Source organism: Anabrus simplex, chromosome 2, assembly GCF_040414725.1.
Source record: "Anabrus simplex isolate iqAnaSimp1 chromosome 2, ASM4041472v1, whole genome shotgun sequence".
NCBI classification, from domain to species: Eukaryota; Metazoa; Arthropoda; class Insecta; order Orthoptera; family Tettigoniidae; genus Anabrus; species Anabrus simplex.
In genome coordinates, this window is record NC_090266.1 from 489751437 (window position 1) to 489770454 (window position 19018).

General features: G+C 36.8%; 1 protein-coding gene across 1 annotated transcript in view; it reads right to left on the reverse strand.

Moving 5' to 3' along the window:
• Positions 1–19018, reverse strand: part of LOC136863578 (ribonucleoprotein PTB-binding 1) — a 434340-nt gene that overhangs the window by 52707 nt on the left and 362615 nt on the right. Inside the window, exon 4 of the mRNA XM_068226204.1 lies at positions 7145–7327. Coding sequence (XP_068082305.1) covers positions 7145–7327 — 183 coding nt within the window. The remainder of the gene's footprint in view (positions 1–7144; positions 7328–19018) is intronic.

Genomic DNA, 19018 nt, shown 5'->3' on the forward strand with positions numbered 1-19018 from the left:
TAATTGCACTTACCAACCTTCCTGCCCAACAGCAGAAACTGTACATAGCTGCATCAATTCATTCATTCATATTTCCAACTAGCAAGATACCTGTGCTTCGCTACGGTTTTAAAATGAAAGTTATTATTGAAAGTTTTACATTTTGGAGAGTCTACTGTCAGCTGAGCCTGTAAAATACGCCCTCAGTTCGTGCATCAACAAATTGTTTGGGGGAAATGATTATTTATTTTCTGATCTAACACTCATTTGAACCCCACATTGAAGAATTTGAAGGTTTTAAACCCTATCTTGTATAACCTCTAGGATGTAAAAGCGACCAATCCGTGAAATTTTGATTTTGTACGTTGAACAGTAATGAAGGAATGAATACCTTTTTAAGGGGTGAATGTTTTGAAATATTTATTAACATCTAGGATATTGTAACGGTTCCAATCCCGTTACAAAATGATATCTGTATTATTATTATTATTATTATTATTATTATTATTATTATTATTATTATTTCCATAGTATTATTATTTTATATGTAAAATTACTATTATATTATCATTCTTATTCAATTCGATTCTGCAATGCTTGCCGCTTGCATGATTGTAGTTAAATGTATGCATATATGTGTGTGTAGATTAACACCAAAGACATGTACAGTGAGAATTGTTATATATCAGATGTTGGATGTGACATTGTTACATTGTGCAATACTGCTGGTATTACTGTCAAGTCATCGCTACGTCATCGTGCGTATTTAGCACTGCGCTCACGGTCTTGGAGATACCTGGCCGCCCCAGGGGATTTCACCATTACATGTAATATTTGTTGAGAGGTGGGAGTAAATAATAACTATTTCTGGAGATTACGTAGGTACGTCAACTCAACGTCTATATAAGGTGGCTGCATCCTGTAGCGTCAGTCATTCTACTGGAAGAAGAGGCACAGTTGGCCATTAACTGAACGAGATGGAGAAGGCTCAGTGAACCATTAGTCTTTGGTCATTGAGAGAGTGAGGCTACAGTTGGTCGGTCACTTAGTTGAAGATACGGATGGGAAGGCTTACAACGAAGTCATAGAAGGATAGACCTGCAATGAGGTCATACAGTGCAGACGTACCAATAAGTCATATAATATGGAGAGGAAGCAGTCACAAGGATACATCACAAAATTAGGCGTGACATATCTACAGTAAACACCAGATCTAAGGAATACGTCGTAATTACACTCAAAGTGTTGAAGGTACAGTCAAGTGAAACAGTGAGGGGTACATTTCGTATAAGTTGTTAAATGTCCGGTCAAGAAGAATCCAAATTCATGTCTAGTTTCTTTCAGTTGCAATGTCATAATTTCATATTCTCACCTGTTTTAATCGCAGCAGTTCTCACTATACTATGTCACTTATTAGTGAGTGGTAGCTGGCGCCCTTCAAATAACGTATGTGTAAGTAAGCAGGTAAGAAGTAAGTGTGAGTACAGGGTTCGACGATTGTGTATTTTATTTAATGAATATTAATTTTCATATTTTCCATTTTAAAAGCAGATAATTTCATAATTTTCAATGAATATTAATTTTCATTTTTTCCATTTTAAAAGCAGATAATTTCATAATTTTCAAGTTAAATTCAGATTTATATATTTATAAAATTAGTAAGTCCACTAAATGGTATATTTCTCCGCTGACAGTCTTCTAATTCCGCCAAATTCAGCGGAAAATCCGCTAAGTTGGCAACACTGCAATGGACCATCATAGTATTTAGTCGCCTCTTACGACAGGCAGGGAACTCATAAATAACTGCGTGGAAGTAACGACTACGGCTACTTAGGAAGCTTGCTGTTGAATTGCTTGTGTGCAACTAATATAGTCAGTAGCAACAACTTGCTAGCTTGGGAAATCTTTAAAAATTCTGTGAAACCTGGACAGGAAGCATGATCATTTTATAAATATATACATAGACTAGCAATTACCCACGGCTTCGCTAGTGTGGATTTCGTAATTTTATCAGAGTAATTGTTCCTCGGCACTGTACTAAGAGACTATCTGAAAATTCCTAAAGTATAAAAACTCACCCAAAAATTGAGTTTCATTTACCCTAGAAATTCTTTGTAAACATGTTTGTGGTATTACCTTTGGGGCTAAGATAACCATGTGACATAGAACTGTACATGCGAGAAACAGTCTTCTCTCAAGTCAAAAATTAAATACATGTTTCATTATTTTTAAAGGAGATTCCAAATATCAATTTTCACGTCTGTAACATTTTCAGTTTTTAAGATATGACTATCCTCATAAAAATAAACTATTTTTCACTAATTTTCACCCCCTCTTAAGTGCTCTCTCCGAAAACGAAAAGGTACAGGTTCCTGTATTTTTAAAGGACTTCCCAAATACCAAGTTTCTTGTCTCTAGCATGTTATGTTTTTGACATATAATGTAAAATGAAATGGCGTATGGCTTTTAGTGCCGGGAGATCCCAGGACGGATTCAGCTCGCCAAGTGCAGGTCTTTTCATTTGACTCCCGTAGGCGACATGCGCGTCATGATGGGGATGAAATGATGTTGAAGATAACAAATACACCCAGCCCCCGTGCCAAGGAAATTAACCAATGATGGTTAAAATTCCCGACCCTGCCGGGAATCGAACCCGGGTCTCCTGTGACCAAAGGCCAGCACGCTAACCATTCAGCCATGGAGCCAGACAACATTTTTAATTTTTTGAGATATAACTATCCTCACACAAAGAATTCAACTAATTTTTCAATTCATTCACCCCCTTAAGTGGATTTTCCATAGATAAAAGATCACGTGTTTCTTTACTTTGAAAGAAGATTCCAAATATAAATGTCCATTCCTCTAACATCTTCAGTTTTTGAGATATAAGTATCCTCATAAAAAGAATTCAACTCCTTTTTCACCTCAGCCCGTTAAGTTGATTTCCTCCTCCCCTCCAAAAGTGCGTGTTACTTTATTTTTTAAAGTGATTCCAAGTAAAAGAATTTCACTTGTGCAACCTTAAGTTTTTGAGATATAAGTTTCTCCATAAAAAGAATTACATTTTTTCACTTCCTTTCATCCTCCCCCCTTAAGTGAATTTTCCAAAAACCAAAAACTTCTTTCTTTGTTTATAAAAGAGCTTCCAAATGACAATTATCCCGACTGTAACATCTTCAGTTTTGAGATATATGTATCCTCATAAAACGGAATTAAACTCCTCTTTCACCGCCCCCGCCCCAAGTTGATTTCCCCCCAATGCGCGTTTCTTTAATTTTAAAGGAGATTCCAAATACTAATTTTCACGTCTGTAACATCTTTAGTTTTTGAGATTTAAGTATCCTCATACAAAGTACTCAACTCATTTATAAAGTAATTCACCCCCCTTAAATGCATTTTCCAAAGACAAAAGATTGTGTTTTTTGTTTTTATTTTGAAAGAGAATTCCAATGCAAATTTTCATGTCTGCAATATCTCCAGTTTTTAGATATAAGTATCCTCATTAAAAGTATTCAACTCCTTTATCACTCCTCTCCCGACCGTTAAGTTGGTTTCCCCCCCCCACCCAAAAAATGCGTGTTTCTTTATTTTAAAAGGAGATTCCAAATACCTATTTCCACGCCTGCAACCTTCAGTTTTGAGATAAAAGTTTCTCCAGAAAAAGTATTCAATTTTTTTACTTCCTTTCACACTCCCCACTCAAGTGAATTTTCCAAAAACAAACAGTACCCATTTCTTTGAAAGAGCTTCCAAATACCAATTATCACGACTGTAACATCTTCAGTTTTTGAGGGTATGTATCCTTGTAAAAGGAATTCATCTCCGTTTTCATCCCCCTCCTACCAAGTTGATCCCCCCCGCAAATGCGTGTTTACGGGCTTCCTTATTTTTAAAGCAGATTCCAAATACCAGTTTTTGTTTTTAAAATCTTTAGATTTTTCAGTATGTATGTATGTATGTATACATTCTCATACAAATAATTCAACTAATATTCCAATCCTCCCACACACACCCCCCCCCCCCCCCCCCGTTAAGGGTATTTTCCGAAAGTTAAATAATATGTTTTTCCTTATTTTTAAAGGAGATTCCAAATACCAATTTTCACATCTGCAACATGTTCAGTTTTTGAGACATACTGTAGATACGCTAATTTTAAAAATTCACCCTCTTTTTCAGTTCTCCATAAGTGGATTTTCTGAAAAAAAATATTTGTTTCTTTACTTTTACAGGAAATTCCAAATACCAGTTTTTAAATCTAATATGTTACGTGTCCGAGTTAATTTGCAGGTATAGTCTTTTTAAAAATTCACCCCGTTTGTCACTCCCGTTCACCCCCTGTTAATCGGATTATCCAAAAACACAAAAATACGTGTTTATTTATTTTCAAAGGAGATTCCAAATTTCAATTTTCATGTCTGTAAAATCTTCAGTTTTTGACATATAAGTCTCCTCATAAAAGGTGTTCAGCCACTTTTCCCCCCATTTTTGCCCCCCTTAATAGGATTTTCCAAAAACAAAAAAATACGTATTTCTTTATTTTTAAAGGAGATTCCAAATACCAATTTTTACATCTGTAAACCTTTAAGTTTTTGAGATATAGATATCCTCATTTTTAAAATTCACCCCCTTAGTGACGGAATATCCAAAAATCCTCTCTTAGAGAGCACCTACATGTATCCCCAAAATCTCATTTCTTTATGTCCAGTAGTTTTGGCTTGGCGATGATGAATCAGTCAGTCAGTCAGTCAGTCAGTCAGTCAGTCAGTCAGGACAAGTAATTTTTATATATATATAGATTACATTATAACAACTTATTTTTTGTATTGTATCATGCAGATGTAGATTCATCTTGATATGTAGCTATCTTGATTCTTACAGTAGCATTCCTGATAGGAATAGGTAAGAGCGTTAACTGCCTCTCTAACTTCAGCATAGCTAAACTCAAGAATAGTCTCCTAGATTGCACATTAAGAAAAAGTCATAGTACACGTTTTCAACCAAACTCCCAGATAAATGTGCAAATGGCGACATAAATTTAAACCGCATTTTGATCTGGCTGTTGTACTACAGGCTCCAAGTAAATTTAATAACACATTTATTTTATCCATAATACTAACTGATCAACTGTTAAAATGAATTCAAACAAAATATGTTATCTCCTGAGTAAAAAATAGGTTTTCTTTGGTTTTTATGTTATTGGAGGATTTTAAAAAAAGCAATATCTCCTATTGTTTACAGCCTCAGAAAGCCACACCTTCACTCCAAGAGCTTACAGCAATTGCACAAGTAGGATACAACGCCAATCTCTTGCCTGCATTTTTGAAGGTCTTCCGTTATGAATCCAGTGTGACCTCCCTCTGTCAAACTCTATACCAACACTGATACTATTAAGGTTCCAAACTCTAGGTGTGTCTATCTTAATGGTATGTTTTTCCTTTCTCAAAATGATAGGAAATTTATAATTACTGGTAATTTGTTGGACAGTCATTATTACCAGATCCCTATCCTTGAATTTAAACCTCTTAAATATTTAGATCAGGTTTCCAGCATCATACTTTAATTCATAACAACATATAACACACACTACTGAGGATCTAATTCTGTATGGAGTTGTAGATCATGTACAGTATGCACCAAAATTATGCCAATCAGAATGTATCCAAAATCAATGATGTACCAATAAGAATGAATGAAACATTTCTAGATCATAAGAAGAAAGGAAGGAACAAGAAGGAGATTCTGACCTGTGTTTACCTTAAAAACCCTGTTAACTCTTAATATTTGACAACAAACCGGACTACTTTTGGTTTCATAACTTTTCCTGGCATTTAGTTAGTTCATTTGTGTCCTTGTCCAGATGTGGTACAGCTCCTTCCATGCAATTGACACACATTTTGGGGAGGCATAGCAGCAGCCCATAGAACAATTCAGCATATCCTACACACATTCATTGGGATTAGAGTCCAGATAATTTAGCAGTCGCAGCAGAGTGGAGAATTCATTGTCATGTTCTTCCAACCAGTCTTTAGAGACCTGAGTCAGGTGACATGATGCACTGTCCTGTTACAAGACATTCTTGTCAGGAAAGACTACCTGAAAATGTGGGTGTAGATTGCTAATAAGTTCCAGTAGTTTTCACCAGTCAATGTGTGTGGTACAATGACCAATGGCCCTAGGGTATGTCAGAAAACTGCTGCCCAGACCATGACACCACCTGCTGGGCACCAATAGTACAGGTGGGGAGGGTTGCCTCATGCTGTTTACGCCAGATGCAGACTTGACCGTCGGAACAGTGCAACAGGAAAAGGGACTTGCCGCTCCAGACAATCCTCTTCCATGCATCCAAGTTCACAGATGCATTACTTGGGCCCACATGAGGTACTGTTTCCAATGACGTGGCGTTGGTCTATGGCTCCGTAACCCAAGGTCCGCTGCATAGTCATTGCAGAAATAGGATGTACCTGCCCACTTTTGCACTGGTAGGTTAAATGCTCCACTGTGGAGCACCGCTGCTGTCATTTCAATCGTGACACCCAATGCTAGCCTCGCGCTTATCAATCACTCATGGCCAGCCGCACGTTTGATTTTCAGCTCGATGTATGTTCATGATTCCTCCAGTCTTGGTACATCCTCAATACTGTGGTAAGGGAACAGTCAACCAGAGCAGCTACTGTAGAGATACTGGCACCACAACTAGGGGCCCAATTACAGTATCTGCCCATGATCAAAGTCAATTATGTTGCCATGTTTACCCATCATGCCAAATGTTATCATCTGACATGCAGAGGAGAACTGCATGTTGTATGTGAGCTGCTCATGATGTCATCCTGTGGTATTGCATCATTGGTCACAAACTGTCACGTCCCACGTGTTCCTAATAAAGTGATCGTTAATTGTATTGCTGCCATACCAAAGCAACACATTACATCTTGTAATGGTTAGATATTAACATTAAATATTTAACATAATTTTAAATAAGAACCAAAACTTATATCAGGATCAAAAACTGATCAGTTATTATGAAGGTAGTTGAGGTAGAATTTTTCCAACAAAAAATATACAAATTATCTGCTCCTAAAGAATAAAGCCATTTGAAAATATAAAAATTAACATACAGCATGCGTAACTGTTCTGAAATTCCTCTAATGAACATCATAAAACTTACAGAATCATTTAGCAGCTTAAGGTAAAGATTAATCGCTCGAACACCTGGAATATAATAGCTGATTCTAATATTTTGTCCATGGAGACTGTAACCATTAAGGTTAACTTGCGTAATTTCTGCATCTTCACTAGAATTGAACTCAACCAAGCCCCAGTCTTGAGGACAGCCATTCTTCAAAGCAATCTGAAACAAATATAATTTTATAGAATGAAATATTTCCATTTCTACCAGATATCACCTTATATTACGTGGTATGTAGATTTTCCATTTACATATATTCAAGCACTACACTACTCCCTAGTTTCAACTTTCTCATATGCAACTCAAATAATTATGATTCTGCCAATGAGAATGTATCCACAATCAATGATGTACCAATAGGAATGAATGAAACATTTCTAGATCAAAAGAAGATAGGAAGGAACAAGAAAGATTCTGATCTGTGTGTACCTTAAAAACCCTGTTAACTCTTAATATTTGACAACAAACCGGACTACTTTTGGTTTCATAACTTTTCCTGGAATTTAGTTAGTTCATTTGTGTCCTTGTCCAGATGTGGTACAGCTCCTTCCAGGCACATCTACAGAGGTGAGATGCATGTACCATTTAACCACACACCAGTCCTCCTGCAAATCTTGAATATCTGGCAGTACCAGGAACTTAACCCAGCAACTAACAGCACTAATTGTTACACTGCAGAGGTGGACGTGTGAAGTATACATTTAGATCCACCTTTAAATATCTTCCTGTGCAGTTTTTATACAGTAGAACCTGCTCTAACGGACACCCTTATTCAGCAGACACCTCATTTTTCCACAGAACAGATTTTATTTTAGATAAGACACGTTAAAAAAAGCCTAATTTAAACGGACACCTCAAATTCCCGACAGTGGACATTGCCATTAGCCTCCCTCTTCCACTTTTCTTAAGTAGACACTTTACGCATTTGAGGACACTTTCCTTACACAGGACTAAGTCATTCTTTCTTTTAATATCATTCTGCAGACATACGGGAATTCCTTTTGAATAATTCTACTAATTCAAGTTCAAGGAAAAGAGAGATGAAACATACATAGGAACACTGAAGTAGCCATGAAGTTAATTGTTCTGTACAAGGCTCATTTCAAATCTTTCATTAGGTTTGTCTTGTGTTCAAATTAGTGTTCATTCTGAGATTTTTTTTTTTTTTACAAGTTGCTTCACGTTGCACCGACACAGATAGGTCTTATGGTGACGATGGGACATGAAAGGGCTATGAGTGGGGAGGAAGTGGCCGTGGTCTTAATTAAGGTACAGTCCCAGCCTTTGCCTGGTATGAAAATGGGAAACCAAGGAAAACCATCTTCAGGGCTGTCGACAGCGGGGTTCAAACCCACTATCCCCCGAATACTGGACACTAGCCGCATTTAAGCGGCTGCAGCTATCGAGCTCGGTCTGAGAATTTTAGTTGCCCGGGAATGCTACCAGTGACTGTTTACTCACAAGTTACCAAGACCTTCTTCATTACTTTTCACCCACCCCACCCCCTTAAGTGGATTTTCCGAAAGAAAAAAAAAAGTGGTTTTTTTAATTTTTAAAGAACATTCCAAAACACAAAAATGTTCATGTCTGAAACATCTTCAGTTTTTGAGATATAAGTATCCTCATAAAAATAATTCAATCCCTTTTTCATTCCTTTTTACAACCCCCTTAAGTGAATTTTCCAAACACAAAAAAATACGTGTTTATTTATTTTTAAAGAAGATTCCAAATACAAATTTTCATGTTTGTAACATCTTCAATTTTTGAGATATAAGTATCCTCATAATAAGAATTCAACCCCTTCCTCAGTCCTTTTTACAACCCCCATAAGTGAATTTTCTGAAAGAAAAAAATGTGATTTTTTAAAAAAGAGAGCATATACCAACTTTCACATCTGTAATATCTTCAGATTTGGAGAGATCAGTATCCTAATAAAATTAATTCAACCCACTTTCTCAGTACTTTTACACCCCCCCGCCCCCAACTAATTGTTTTTTTCGAAAACAAAAAAATACGTGTTAATTTATTTTTAAAAGAGATTAAAAATACCAATTTTGACGTTTGTTATATGTTAAGTTTTTGGGATATACTGTAGATAAGCTCATTTTAAAAATTCACCCCCTTTGACACTTCCCCTTAAGTGGATTTTGAGAAAATAAATTGTGTGTGTTCCTTTACCTTTACCGGAGACTCCAAATACCAATTTTCATGACTGTAACATCTTCAGTTTTTGAGATTTAAGTATCCTCATGAAACGTATGCGCGTGCGTAAGAGGATTTTTCAAAAACAAAAAAATACGTGTTTTCTTATTTTTAAAGAAGATTTCAAATACCAATTGTCACATCTTTAAACTGTTAAGTTTTTGAGATGGAGATACACACATTTTTAAAATTTACCCGCTTAGCAACAGAATATTCAAATATCCTCCCTTAGTGAGCACCTACATTGTAAAATAAATGTATCCTCAAAATTTCATTTCTTTATGTGCAGTAGTTTTGCCTCGGCGATGAAGAATCAGTTAGGCAGGAAGTCAGTCAGGACATTGTATATAGACTAGCAAGATACCCGTGCTTTGCTACAGCTTTAAACTGAAAATTATTATACAAAGTTTTACATTTTGAAGGGTCCACTGTCAGCTAAGCCTGTAAAATATGCCCTCACTTCGTACGTCAAACCTTTTCGGAGGGAATGATTATTTATTTTATGATCTAACACTCATTTGAACCCCGTACGGAAGAATTTGTGTGTTTTAAACCCTATCTTACTTAAAGTCTGGGATGTAAAAGCAACAGCCTGTGAAATTTTGATTTTGTATGTCGAACAGTAATAGAGGAATGAATACTTTTAAAGGGGTGAATGTTTTAAAATATTTATTAACATCTAGAGTACAGAAGACCAACTTTCATAAAGAAAACAAGTTAGTGCCTGAAAGGGTTTTGGAGGATCAACCACCATCTAAACCCCTTAGGGGAGAAATATTTTGAAGTATACGATATTTTACACCTAGGGCATAAAAGAACACCTTTCTAGTAAAATTACAACTTTGTACGTCAAGCAGCTTTGGAGCAAAGAATGATTTTGTTTACGGAGCTAACCTCATTTAACACTTTAGGGTTGGAACGTTAAAAACAATTTCCTATTTCATACCTAGGATTTCGAATTGGAATTTTGCCTTCGTATGTCAAACCATTTCGGAGGAAGAAATGAACATATCTGTTTTCGGATCTTAACCTCCATTTAACTCTCTGAGGAGCTAAATTTGTTTCAAACCTTCTGTTAATTAACGCCTAGGATATAATTTGGAATTTTAACTTCGTAATTCAAACGGTTTCATATAAATGCATATTTTTATCATTCTTCACCCCCCAGACAAAACCCCCTTAGTGGTGTATTGTTCTAAGTCCACTACTTATTTGTATCCTCATAAAAAATAATTCAAATTTAATTTGTGGGTTACTGTAGTCACGTCCTAGTTCGTGAACCATGGGCAACGGCTGAGTGGCCTAGTAAGTAGTCCTGAGAGTCGGGATACCAGTTGCTATGGAATGGGAGTGGGCGTCTCGGACATATTCTGAGTCGTGGCCCTCCTTGTGCTCAGGCGGCTAGGACTATACAATTCACCGATGGTCCATAACCTGTTAGAGGAGAGATCCTCGGTTGGACTATGTGCAAGTAGGGCAGCATCCTGCTTCATGAATTTACCGAGCTCAGAACACTTTAAGCAAGCCTCGGACCTATGGGAGTAATGGAGTCCCACTCCCATTTGACAGGCGAGGGACTCCTTGGAAACAGCTTGCCGAACGAAATGGAATTCGATGGGGAGCTATCAATATTAAGGGGCTTATGGAAGAAAGAAGGTAGAACTGGCTGAGTCAGCAAAGAGGATGCATCTGGATGTGCTAGGAGTAAGTGATATTCGGGTAAGGGGAGATAATGAGGAAGAGATAGGAGATTATAAAGTGTACGTGACGGGTGTTAGAAAGGGAAGGGCAGAGTCTGGGGTAGGGCTCTTTATCAGGAATACCATTGCACGCAACATAGTTTCTGTTAGGCACGTAAATGAGCAAATGATGTGGGTAGATTTGCCAGTGGGAGGAATTAGGACAAGAATTGTGTCCGTGTATTCACCATGTGAGGGTGCAGATGAGGATGAAGTTGACAAGTTTTATGAAGCATTGAGCGACATCGTGGTCAGGGTCAACAGCAAGGATAGAATAGTGCTAAAGGGCGATTTCAATGTGAGAGTTGGGAATAGAACTGAAGGATACGAAAGGGTGATGGGTAAATGTGGGGAAGATATGGAAGCTACTGGGAATGGAAAGCGTATGCTGGACTTCTGTGCTAGTATGGGTTTAGCTGTTACGAATACATTCTTCAAGCATAAGGCTATTCACCGCTACACATGGGAGGCTAGGGGTACCAGATCCATAATAGACTATATCTTAACAGACTTTGAATTCAGGAAATCTGTTAGGAATGTACGAGTTTTTCGCGGATTTTTCGATGATACAGACCACTATCTGATATGTAGTGAACTAAGTATCTCTAGGCCTAGGGTAGAGAAAGTGAAATCTGTCTGCAAACGAATAAGGGTAGAAAGTCTCCAGGACGAGGAAATTAGACAGAAGTACATGGATATGATTAGTGAGAAGTTTCGAAGCAGGTTCAGGATATAGACAGTGAATGGGTGGCATACAGGGATGCTGTAATAGAAACAGCAAGGGAATGCCTAGGAACAACTGTGTGTAAAGATGGGAAAAGGCGAACATCTTGGTGGAATGATGAAGTGAGAGCAGCCTGTAAACGTAAAAAGAAGGCTTATCAGAAATGGCTCCAAACAAGGGCCAAGGCAGACAGGGATTGGTACGTAGATGAAAGAAACAGAGCGAAACAAATAGTTGTTGAATCCAAAAAGAAGTCATGGGAAGATTTTGGTAATAACCTGGAAAGGCTAGGTCAAGCAGCAGGGAAACCTTTCTGGACAGTAATAAAGAATCTTAGGAAGGGAGGGAAAAAGGAAATGAACAGTGTTTTGAGTAATTCAGGTGAACTCATAATAGATCCCAGGGAATCACTGGAGAGGTGGAGGGAATATTTTGAACATCTTCTCAATATAAAAGGAAATCATCCTGGTGGTGTTGCAAACAGCCAAGCTCATGGGGAGGAGGAAAAGGATGTTGGTGAAATTATGCTTGAGGAAGTGGAAAGGATAGTAAAAAAACTCCATTGTCATAAGGCAGCAGGAATAGATGAAATTAGACCTGAAATGGTGAAGTACAGTGGGAAGGCAGGGATGAAATGGCTTCATAGAGTAGTAAAATTAGCGTGGAGTGTTGGGAAGGTACCTTCTGATTGGACAAAAGCAGTAATTGCACCTATCTATAAGCAAGGGAACAGGAAGGATGCAACAACTATCGAGGTATCTCATTCATTAGCATACCAGGCAAAGTATTCACTGGCATCCTGGAAGGGAGGGTGCGATCAGTCGTTGAGAGGAAGATGGATGAAAACCAGTGTGGTTTCAGACCACAGAGAGGCTGTCAGGATCAGATTTTCAGTATGCGCCAGGTAACTGAGAAATGCTTCGAAAGGAATAGGCAGTTGTGTTTATGTTTCGTAGATCTAGAGAAAGCATATGACAGGGTACCGAGGGAAAAGATGTTCGCCATACTGCGGGACTATGGAATTAAAGGTAGATTATTAAAATCAATCAAAAGGCATTTATGTTGACAATTGGGCTTCAGTGAGAATCGATGGTAGAATGAGTTCTTGGTTCAGGGTACTTACAAGATTTAGACAAGGCTGTAATATTTCACCTTTGCTGTTCGTAGTTTACATGGATCATCTGCTGAGAGGTATAAAATGGCAGGGAGGGATTCAGTTAGGTGGAAAGGTAGTAAGCAGTTTGGCCTACGCTGACGACTTGGTCTTAATGGCAGACTGTGCCGAAAGCCTGCAATCTAATATCTTGGAACTTGAAAATAGATGAAATGAGTATGGTATGAAAATTAGGCTTTCGAAGACTAAATTGATGTCAGTAGGTAAGAAATTCAACAGAATCAAATGTCAGATTGGTGATGCAAAGCTAGAACAGGTCGATAATTTCAAGTATTTAGGTTGTGTGTTCCCCCAGGATGGTAATATAGTAAGTGGGATTGAATCAAGGTGTAGTAAAGCTAAGGCAGTGAGCTCGCAGTTGCGATCAGCAGTATTCTGTAAGAAGGAAGTCAGCTCCCAGACGAAACTATCTTTACATCGGTCCGTTTTCAGACCAACTTTGCTTTACGGGAGCGAAAGCTGAGTGGACTCAGGATATCTTATTCATAAGTTAGAAGTAACAGACATGAAAGTAGCGAGAATGATTGCTGGTACAAACAGGTGGGAACAATGGCAGGAGGGTACTCAGAATGAGGAGATAAAGGCTAATTTAGGAATGAACTCGATGGATGAAGTTGTACGCATAAACCGGCTTCGGTGGTGTGGTCATGTGAGGTGAATGGAGGAGGATAGGTTACCTAGGAGAATAATGGGACACTGTTATGGAGGGTAAGAGAAGTAGAGGGAGACCAGAACGACGATGGTTAGACTCGGTTTCTAACGATTTAAAGATAAGAGGTATAGAACTAAACGAGGCCACAACACTAGTTGCAAATCGAGGATTGTGGCGACGTTTAGTAAATTCTCAGAGGCTTGCAGACAGAACACTGAAAGGCATAACAGTCTATAATGATAATGTATGTATGTATGTATATATGTATTTATGTATGTAAGTAATTAATTTAATTCAATAATTCCACACCCACTCCCGCACATACGTGTGTCTATATTTTTAAAGGAGATTCCAAATACAAATATTCTCGCCCATAACATCCTTAATTTTCGAGATATAAGTATCCTCAAACAAAGAATTCACCTCATTTTACAATTAATTTATCTCCCCCCACCTCCACTGGATTCTCCGATAACAAAAGAATGCGCGTTTCTTTTTTAAAAGGAGTTTCCAAATACAAATTTTCATGTCTGTGTCATCTTCAGTAATTGAGATATAAATATCCTCATAAAAAGAAATCATCCCCTTTTACAGTCCCAACCTCTTAAGTTTTTTTTCCGAAATAAAAACTACGTGTTACTTTATTTTTAAAAGAGATTAAAAATACCAATTTTAATGTCTGTAATATGTGGTAAGTTTTTTGATATACTGTAGATATGCTCATTTTAAAAATTCACCCTCTTTAACACTACCCATTTACTGGATTTTCAGAAAACAAATGATGCGTGTTCCTTTACTTTTACAGGAGATCCAATTACCAATTTTAATGTCTGTAACATCTTCAGTATTTGATATATAAGTATCCTCATAAAAATAATTCAGCACTTTCTTCATTTCTTTTCACCCACCCCACCCCCTTAAGTGCATTTTCCAAAAACAAAAGAATATGCGTTTCTTTATTTTTAAAGAAGATTCCAAATAAAAATTTTCATATCTGCAATATCTTCAATTTTTGAGATATAAGTATCCTCATAAAAAGATTTCTACTCGCTTTCCAATCCTTTTAACAACCCCCTTAAATGAATTTTCCTAAAACAAAAATGGAGGTTTCTTTGTTTTTAAAGGTTATTCCAAATACCAATGTTCACGTCTGTAATATTTCAGTTTTGGAGATACCAGTATCCTAATGAAAATAATTCAACCCCATTTTTCAGTCATTTTACCCCCCCGCCCAAGTGTTTTTTCTGAAGAAAAAAAAAAGCCTTACTTCATTTTTAAAAGAGATTGAAAATACCAATTTTCATGTCTGTAATATGTGGTAAGCTTTTTCGATATACTGTAGATATGCTCATTTTAAAAATTCATCCCCTTTAACACTTCACCTTAAGTGTATTTTCAGAAGACAAATTTTGCGTGTTCCTTTACTTGTACAGAAGATCCAAACACCAATTTTCACGTCTGTAACATCTTCAGTATTTGATATATAAGTATCCTCATAAAAATAATTTAACACTTTCCTCAGTTCTTTTCACCCACCCCAACCCCTTAAGTGGATTTTACGAAAACAAAAATACGCGTTTCTTTATTCTTCGAGGAGATTCCAAATACCAATTTTCACGTCTGTAACATGTTACGTTTTTTAGATATATCGTCGATACACTCATTTTAAAAATTCAACCCATTTGTGACTCCTGTTTACCCACTCTTAAGAAGATATTCCAAAACCAAACAAAAATAAGTGTTCCTTTATTTTTAAAGAAGATTTCAAATACCAATTTTCAAGTGTGTAACATCTTCAGTCTTTGAGATATAAGTATTCTCAGAAAAGGTACTCAACCCCTTTTTCACCTTTTTCTCACACCCCTTAAGAGGATTTTCCGAAAACAAAAAAATACAGGTTTCCTTATTTTTAAGGAAGATTCCAAATACCAGTTTTCACGTCTTTAAACTGTCAAGTTTTTGAGATATAGATACACTCTTTTTAAAAACTCACCCCGCTTTTCAACCCCTTAGCGATGGAATATATAAAAATCCTCCCTTAGTGAGAACCTACATTGTAATATAAATATATCCTCAAAATTTCATTTCCTTATGTTCAGTAGTTTTGGCTCGGCGATGATGAATCAGTCAGTCCGGACATGTTACTTTATATATATAAACTAGCAATATACCCGTGCTTCGCTACAGTATTATACTGAAATTTATAATTGAATGCTTAACGTTTTATAAATAATCCTCCGAAATTCGCGATCTGACTCGTTTTCTGAGAGATTACGGCAAAGTTCCTCACATCTTCAATCTTTCTTTTCAGCAATCGATATCGAAATTCCCGGGCTAGGTCCAGGTATTCCACGCGGTCCCTAAATCTTTGCCATCTTTTCCTATAAGCATTTTTAGTATGGATCAAATCCTGAAGGAGATCCGGTGTGGTGTCGTCTTGGGTGCCTTGGCGGTACTGAACCCGCGGCCGGACTGTATTCGTGGTCATTACCAGGCCAGGACCCGTTTCAAGCGCGGTCCGCACAATTTGATGACGGTCCAGAAAATTATTATTATTATTATTATTATTATTATTATTATTATTATTATTATTATTATTAGATGTTCTGGACCCCACAGCAAGATGCAAGACCGCTACTTGGCGGTAAATTACATCTGCTGCCATTGTCATTGTTGGCAATGTGACCAGCAGCAATGTCGCACGTAGGCAAGTGTGCAGGATTTCTGGCGATACGAATGACATACTTCCATGCATTATTGACCTTATTATAGAGGTGAACAATTTGACGGTCAATCTCATTCCTATCGTTTATTTCAAATGTGCTTAAATTATTATTTATATGCCAGGAGAGTCTACTGTTATCTAAGAACGTTCTCCCAAGGAAAAGATGGTTGCTGAAATCCAACGCAGGAAAGATAAAAACTGATAGGTTTATGATCAGAATAAGTACATCGAAAATCTACAGCCTGTTCCCAGTCATTCGACAGGGTCAGGAATTGAATGAATAAAGCCCCATCTAGCACTCCTCTGGGGCAATGGTCGATGAATGACAAATGAAATGAAATATTGGACAGTGTTGCTGGAATGAATGATGACAAGGAAAAACGGAGTATCTGGAGAAAAACCTGTCCCGCTTCCATTTTGTCCAGCACGAATGTCACACGGAGTGACCGGGATTTCAACCACGGAACCCAGCTGTGAGAGGCCGCCTGAGCAACGGAGGCTCCTTATAAGTACATTATGAACAGTAAAATCAATTGGTCTCACCTCCCTTTACACCCCACCGCCGTTAAGTTTATTTACTCCCCAACCGAAAAAAAATTAAAAGAAGGCGTGTTTCCTTTTTTTATAAAGGAGATTCCAAACACAAATGTTCACGTCTATTACCCTCAGTTTTGAGATATAAGAAACCTCATACGAATAATTCACTTTTTTCACTTCCTTTCACACTCCCCCCCCCCCAAGTGAATTTTCCGGCAAAAATTTACTTGTTTCTTTAATACTAAAGGATTTTCTAAATACCAATTATCACGACTCTAAGTTCTTCAGTTTCGATTTATGCGTCCCCGTGAAAGGAATTCAACTCTTTTTCACTCCCGCGCCGCAAGATGGTTCCCCCCCCCCCAAACCGCGTTTTTCTTTGTTATTAAAGGAAATCCAAATACCAATTTTCACGTCTGTTACAACTTCATTTTTATTAGATGTATGTATTCTCATACAATTAATTTTTCAATTCTTTCACCCCCCCCCCCCCCGCTTCATTGGATTTTCCGAAAATACGTGTTTCTTTACTTTTAAAGAAGATTCCAAATATCAAATTTCACGTCTGTAACATCTTCATTTTTGAGATATCAGTAGCCTAATTAAAAGAAATCAACACCATTTTCAGTCACTTTCACCCTCCCCCACTCCACCCAAGTGGTATTTCCGAAAACTAAGAATACACGTTCCTATATTTTTAATACAGATTTAAAAAATACCATTTTTCACTTCTGTATCATATTAAGTTTTTTGATATATACTGTAGAAATTCTCATTTTAAAATTTCACCCCTTTTTAATTCCCCTTAAGGAGAGTTTCCAAAAACAAATCACCTATGTTACTTTACATTTACAGGAAATTCCAAATACCCACTTTTTACGTCTGTAACATTTTACCTTTCTCAGATATTCTGTAGATATTGTCTTTCGAAAAATTCACCCCAATTTGTCACTCCTGTTTAACCGCCATTAACTGGATTATCCAAAAACAAAAAATACGTGTTTCTTTATTTTTAAAGGAGATCCCATATACAAATTATCAGTTCTTTAATATCTTCTGTTTCTGAGATATATGCATCCTCATTAAAGGCATTCAACCATTTTACACCCCTCCTATTGGGATTTACAGAAAACAAAAAATACCTGTTTCTTTATTTTTAAAGGAGATTCTAAATACCAGTTTTTACATCTGTAAAGTTTAACAGTTTTGAGATATAGATACACTCATTTTAAAAATTCACCCCCATTTCACCCCCCCCCCCAATGAATTGGATTTTCCAAAAACAAAAAAATACATGTTTCTTTATTTTTAAAGGAGATCCCAAACACCATTTTTCAGGATCTGAAATATAAGTAGCCTCATTAAAGTCATTCAACCCATTTTCACCCTTTTCCACCCTTCCTATTGGAATTTTCCAAAAACAAAAAATATGTGTTTCTTTATTTTTTAAGGAGATTCATAATACCAATTTTCACATCTGTAAACTTTTAAAATTTTAGGATGTAGAACACTCATTTTAAAATTTCACTCCCCTCTTCACCCCCCCCCCCATTATTTGGATTTTCCAAAAACGAAAAATGCCTGTTTCTTTATTATTTTAAAGTTGATCCCAAATATCAATTTTCAGGTCTGTAATATCTTAAGGTTCTGAAATATAATTAGCCTCATTAAAGGCATTCAACACATTTTCACCCTTTTCCACCCTTCCTATTGGGATTTTCCAAAAACAAAAAAATACATGTTTCTTTATTTTTAAAGGAGATCCAAAACACCAACTTTCAGGTCTGTAATTTATTCAGTTTCTGAGATCTAAGTATCCTCATTAAAAGCATTCAACCCATTTTTCACCCCTTTCCACCTTTCCTATTGGGATTTTCCGAAAACAAAAAAATAAGTGTTTCTTTATTTTTAATGAAGATTCTAAACACCAATTTTTACATCTGTAAACTTTCAAAGTTTTGAGATATAGATACACTGATTTTAAAAATTCAGCCCCCTTTTCACACTCCCATTAATTGGATTTTCCAAAAACAAAAAAAAATGTGTTTCTTTATTTTTAAAGGAGATCAAAAGTACCAATTTTCAGGTCTGTAATACCTT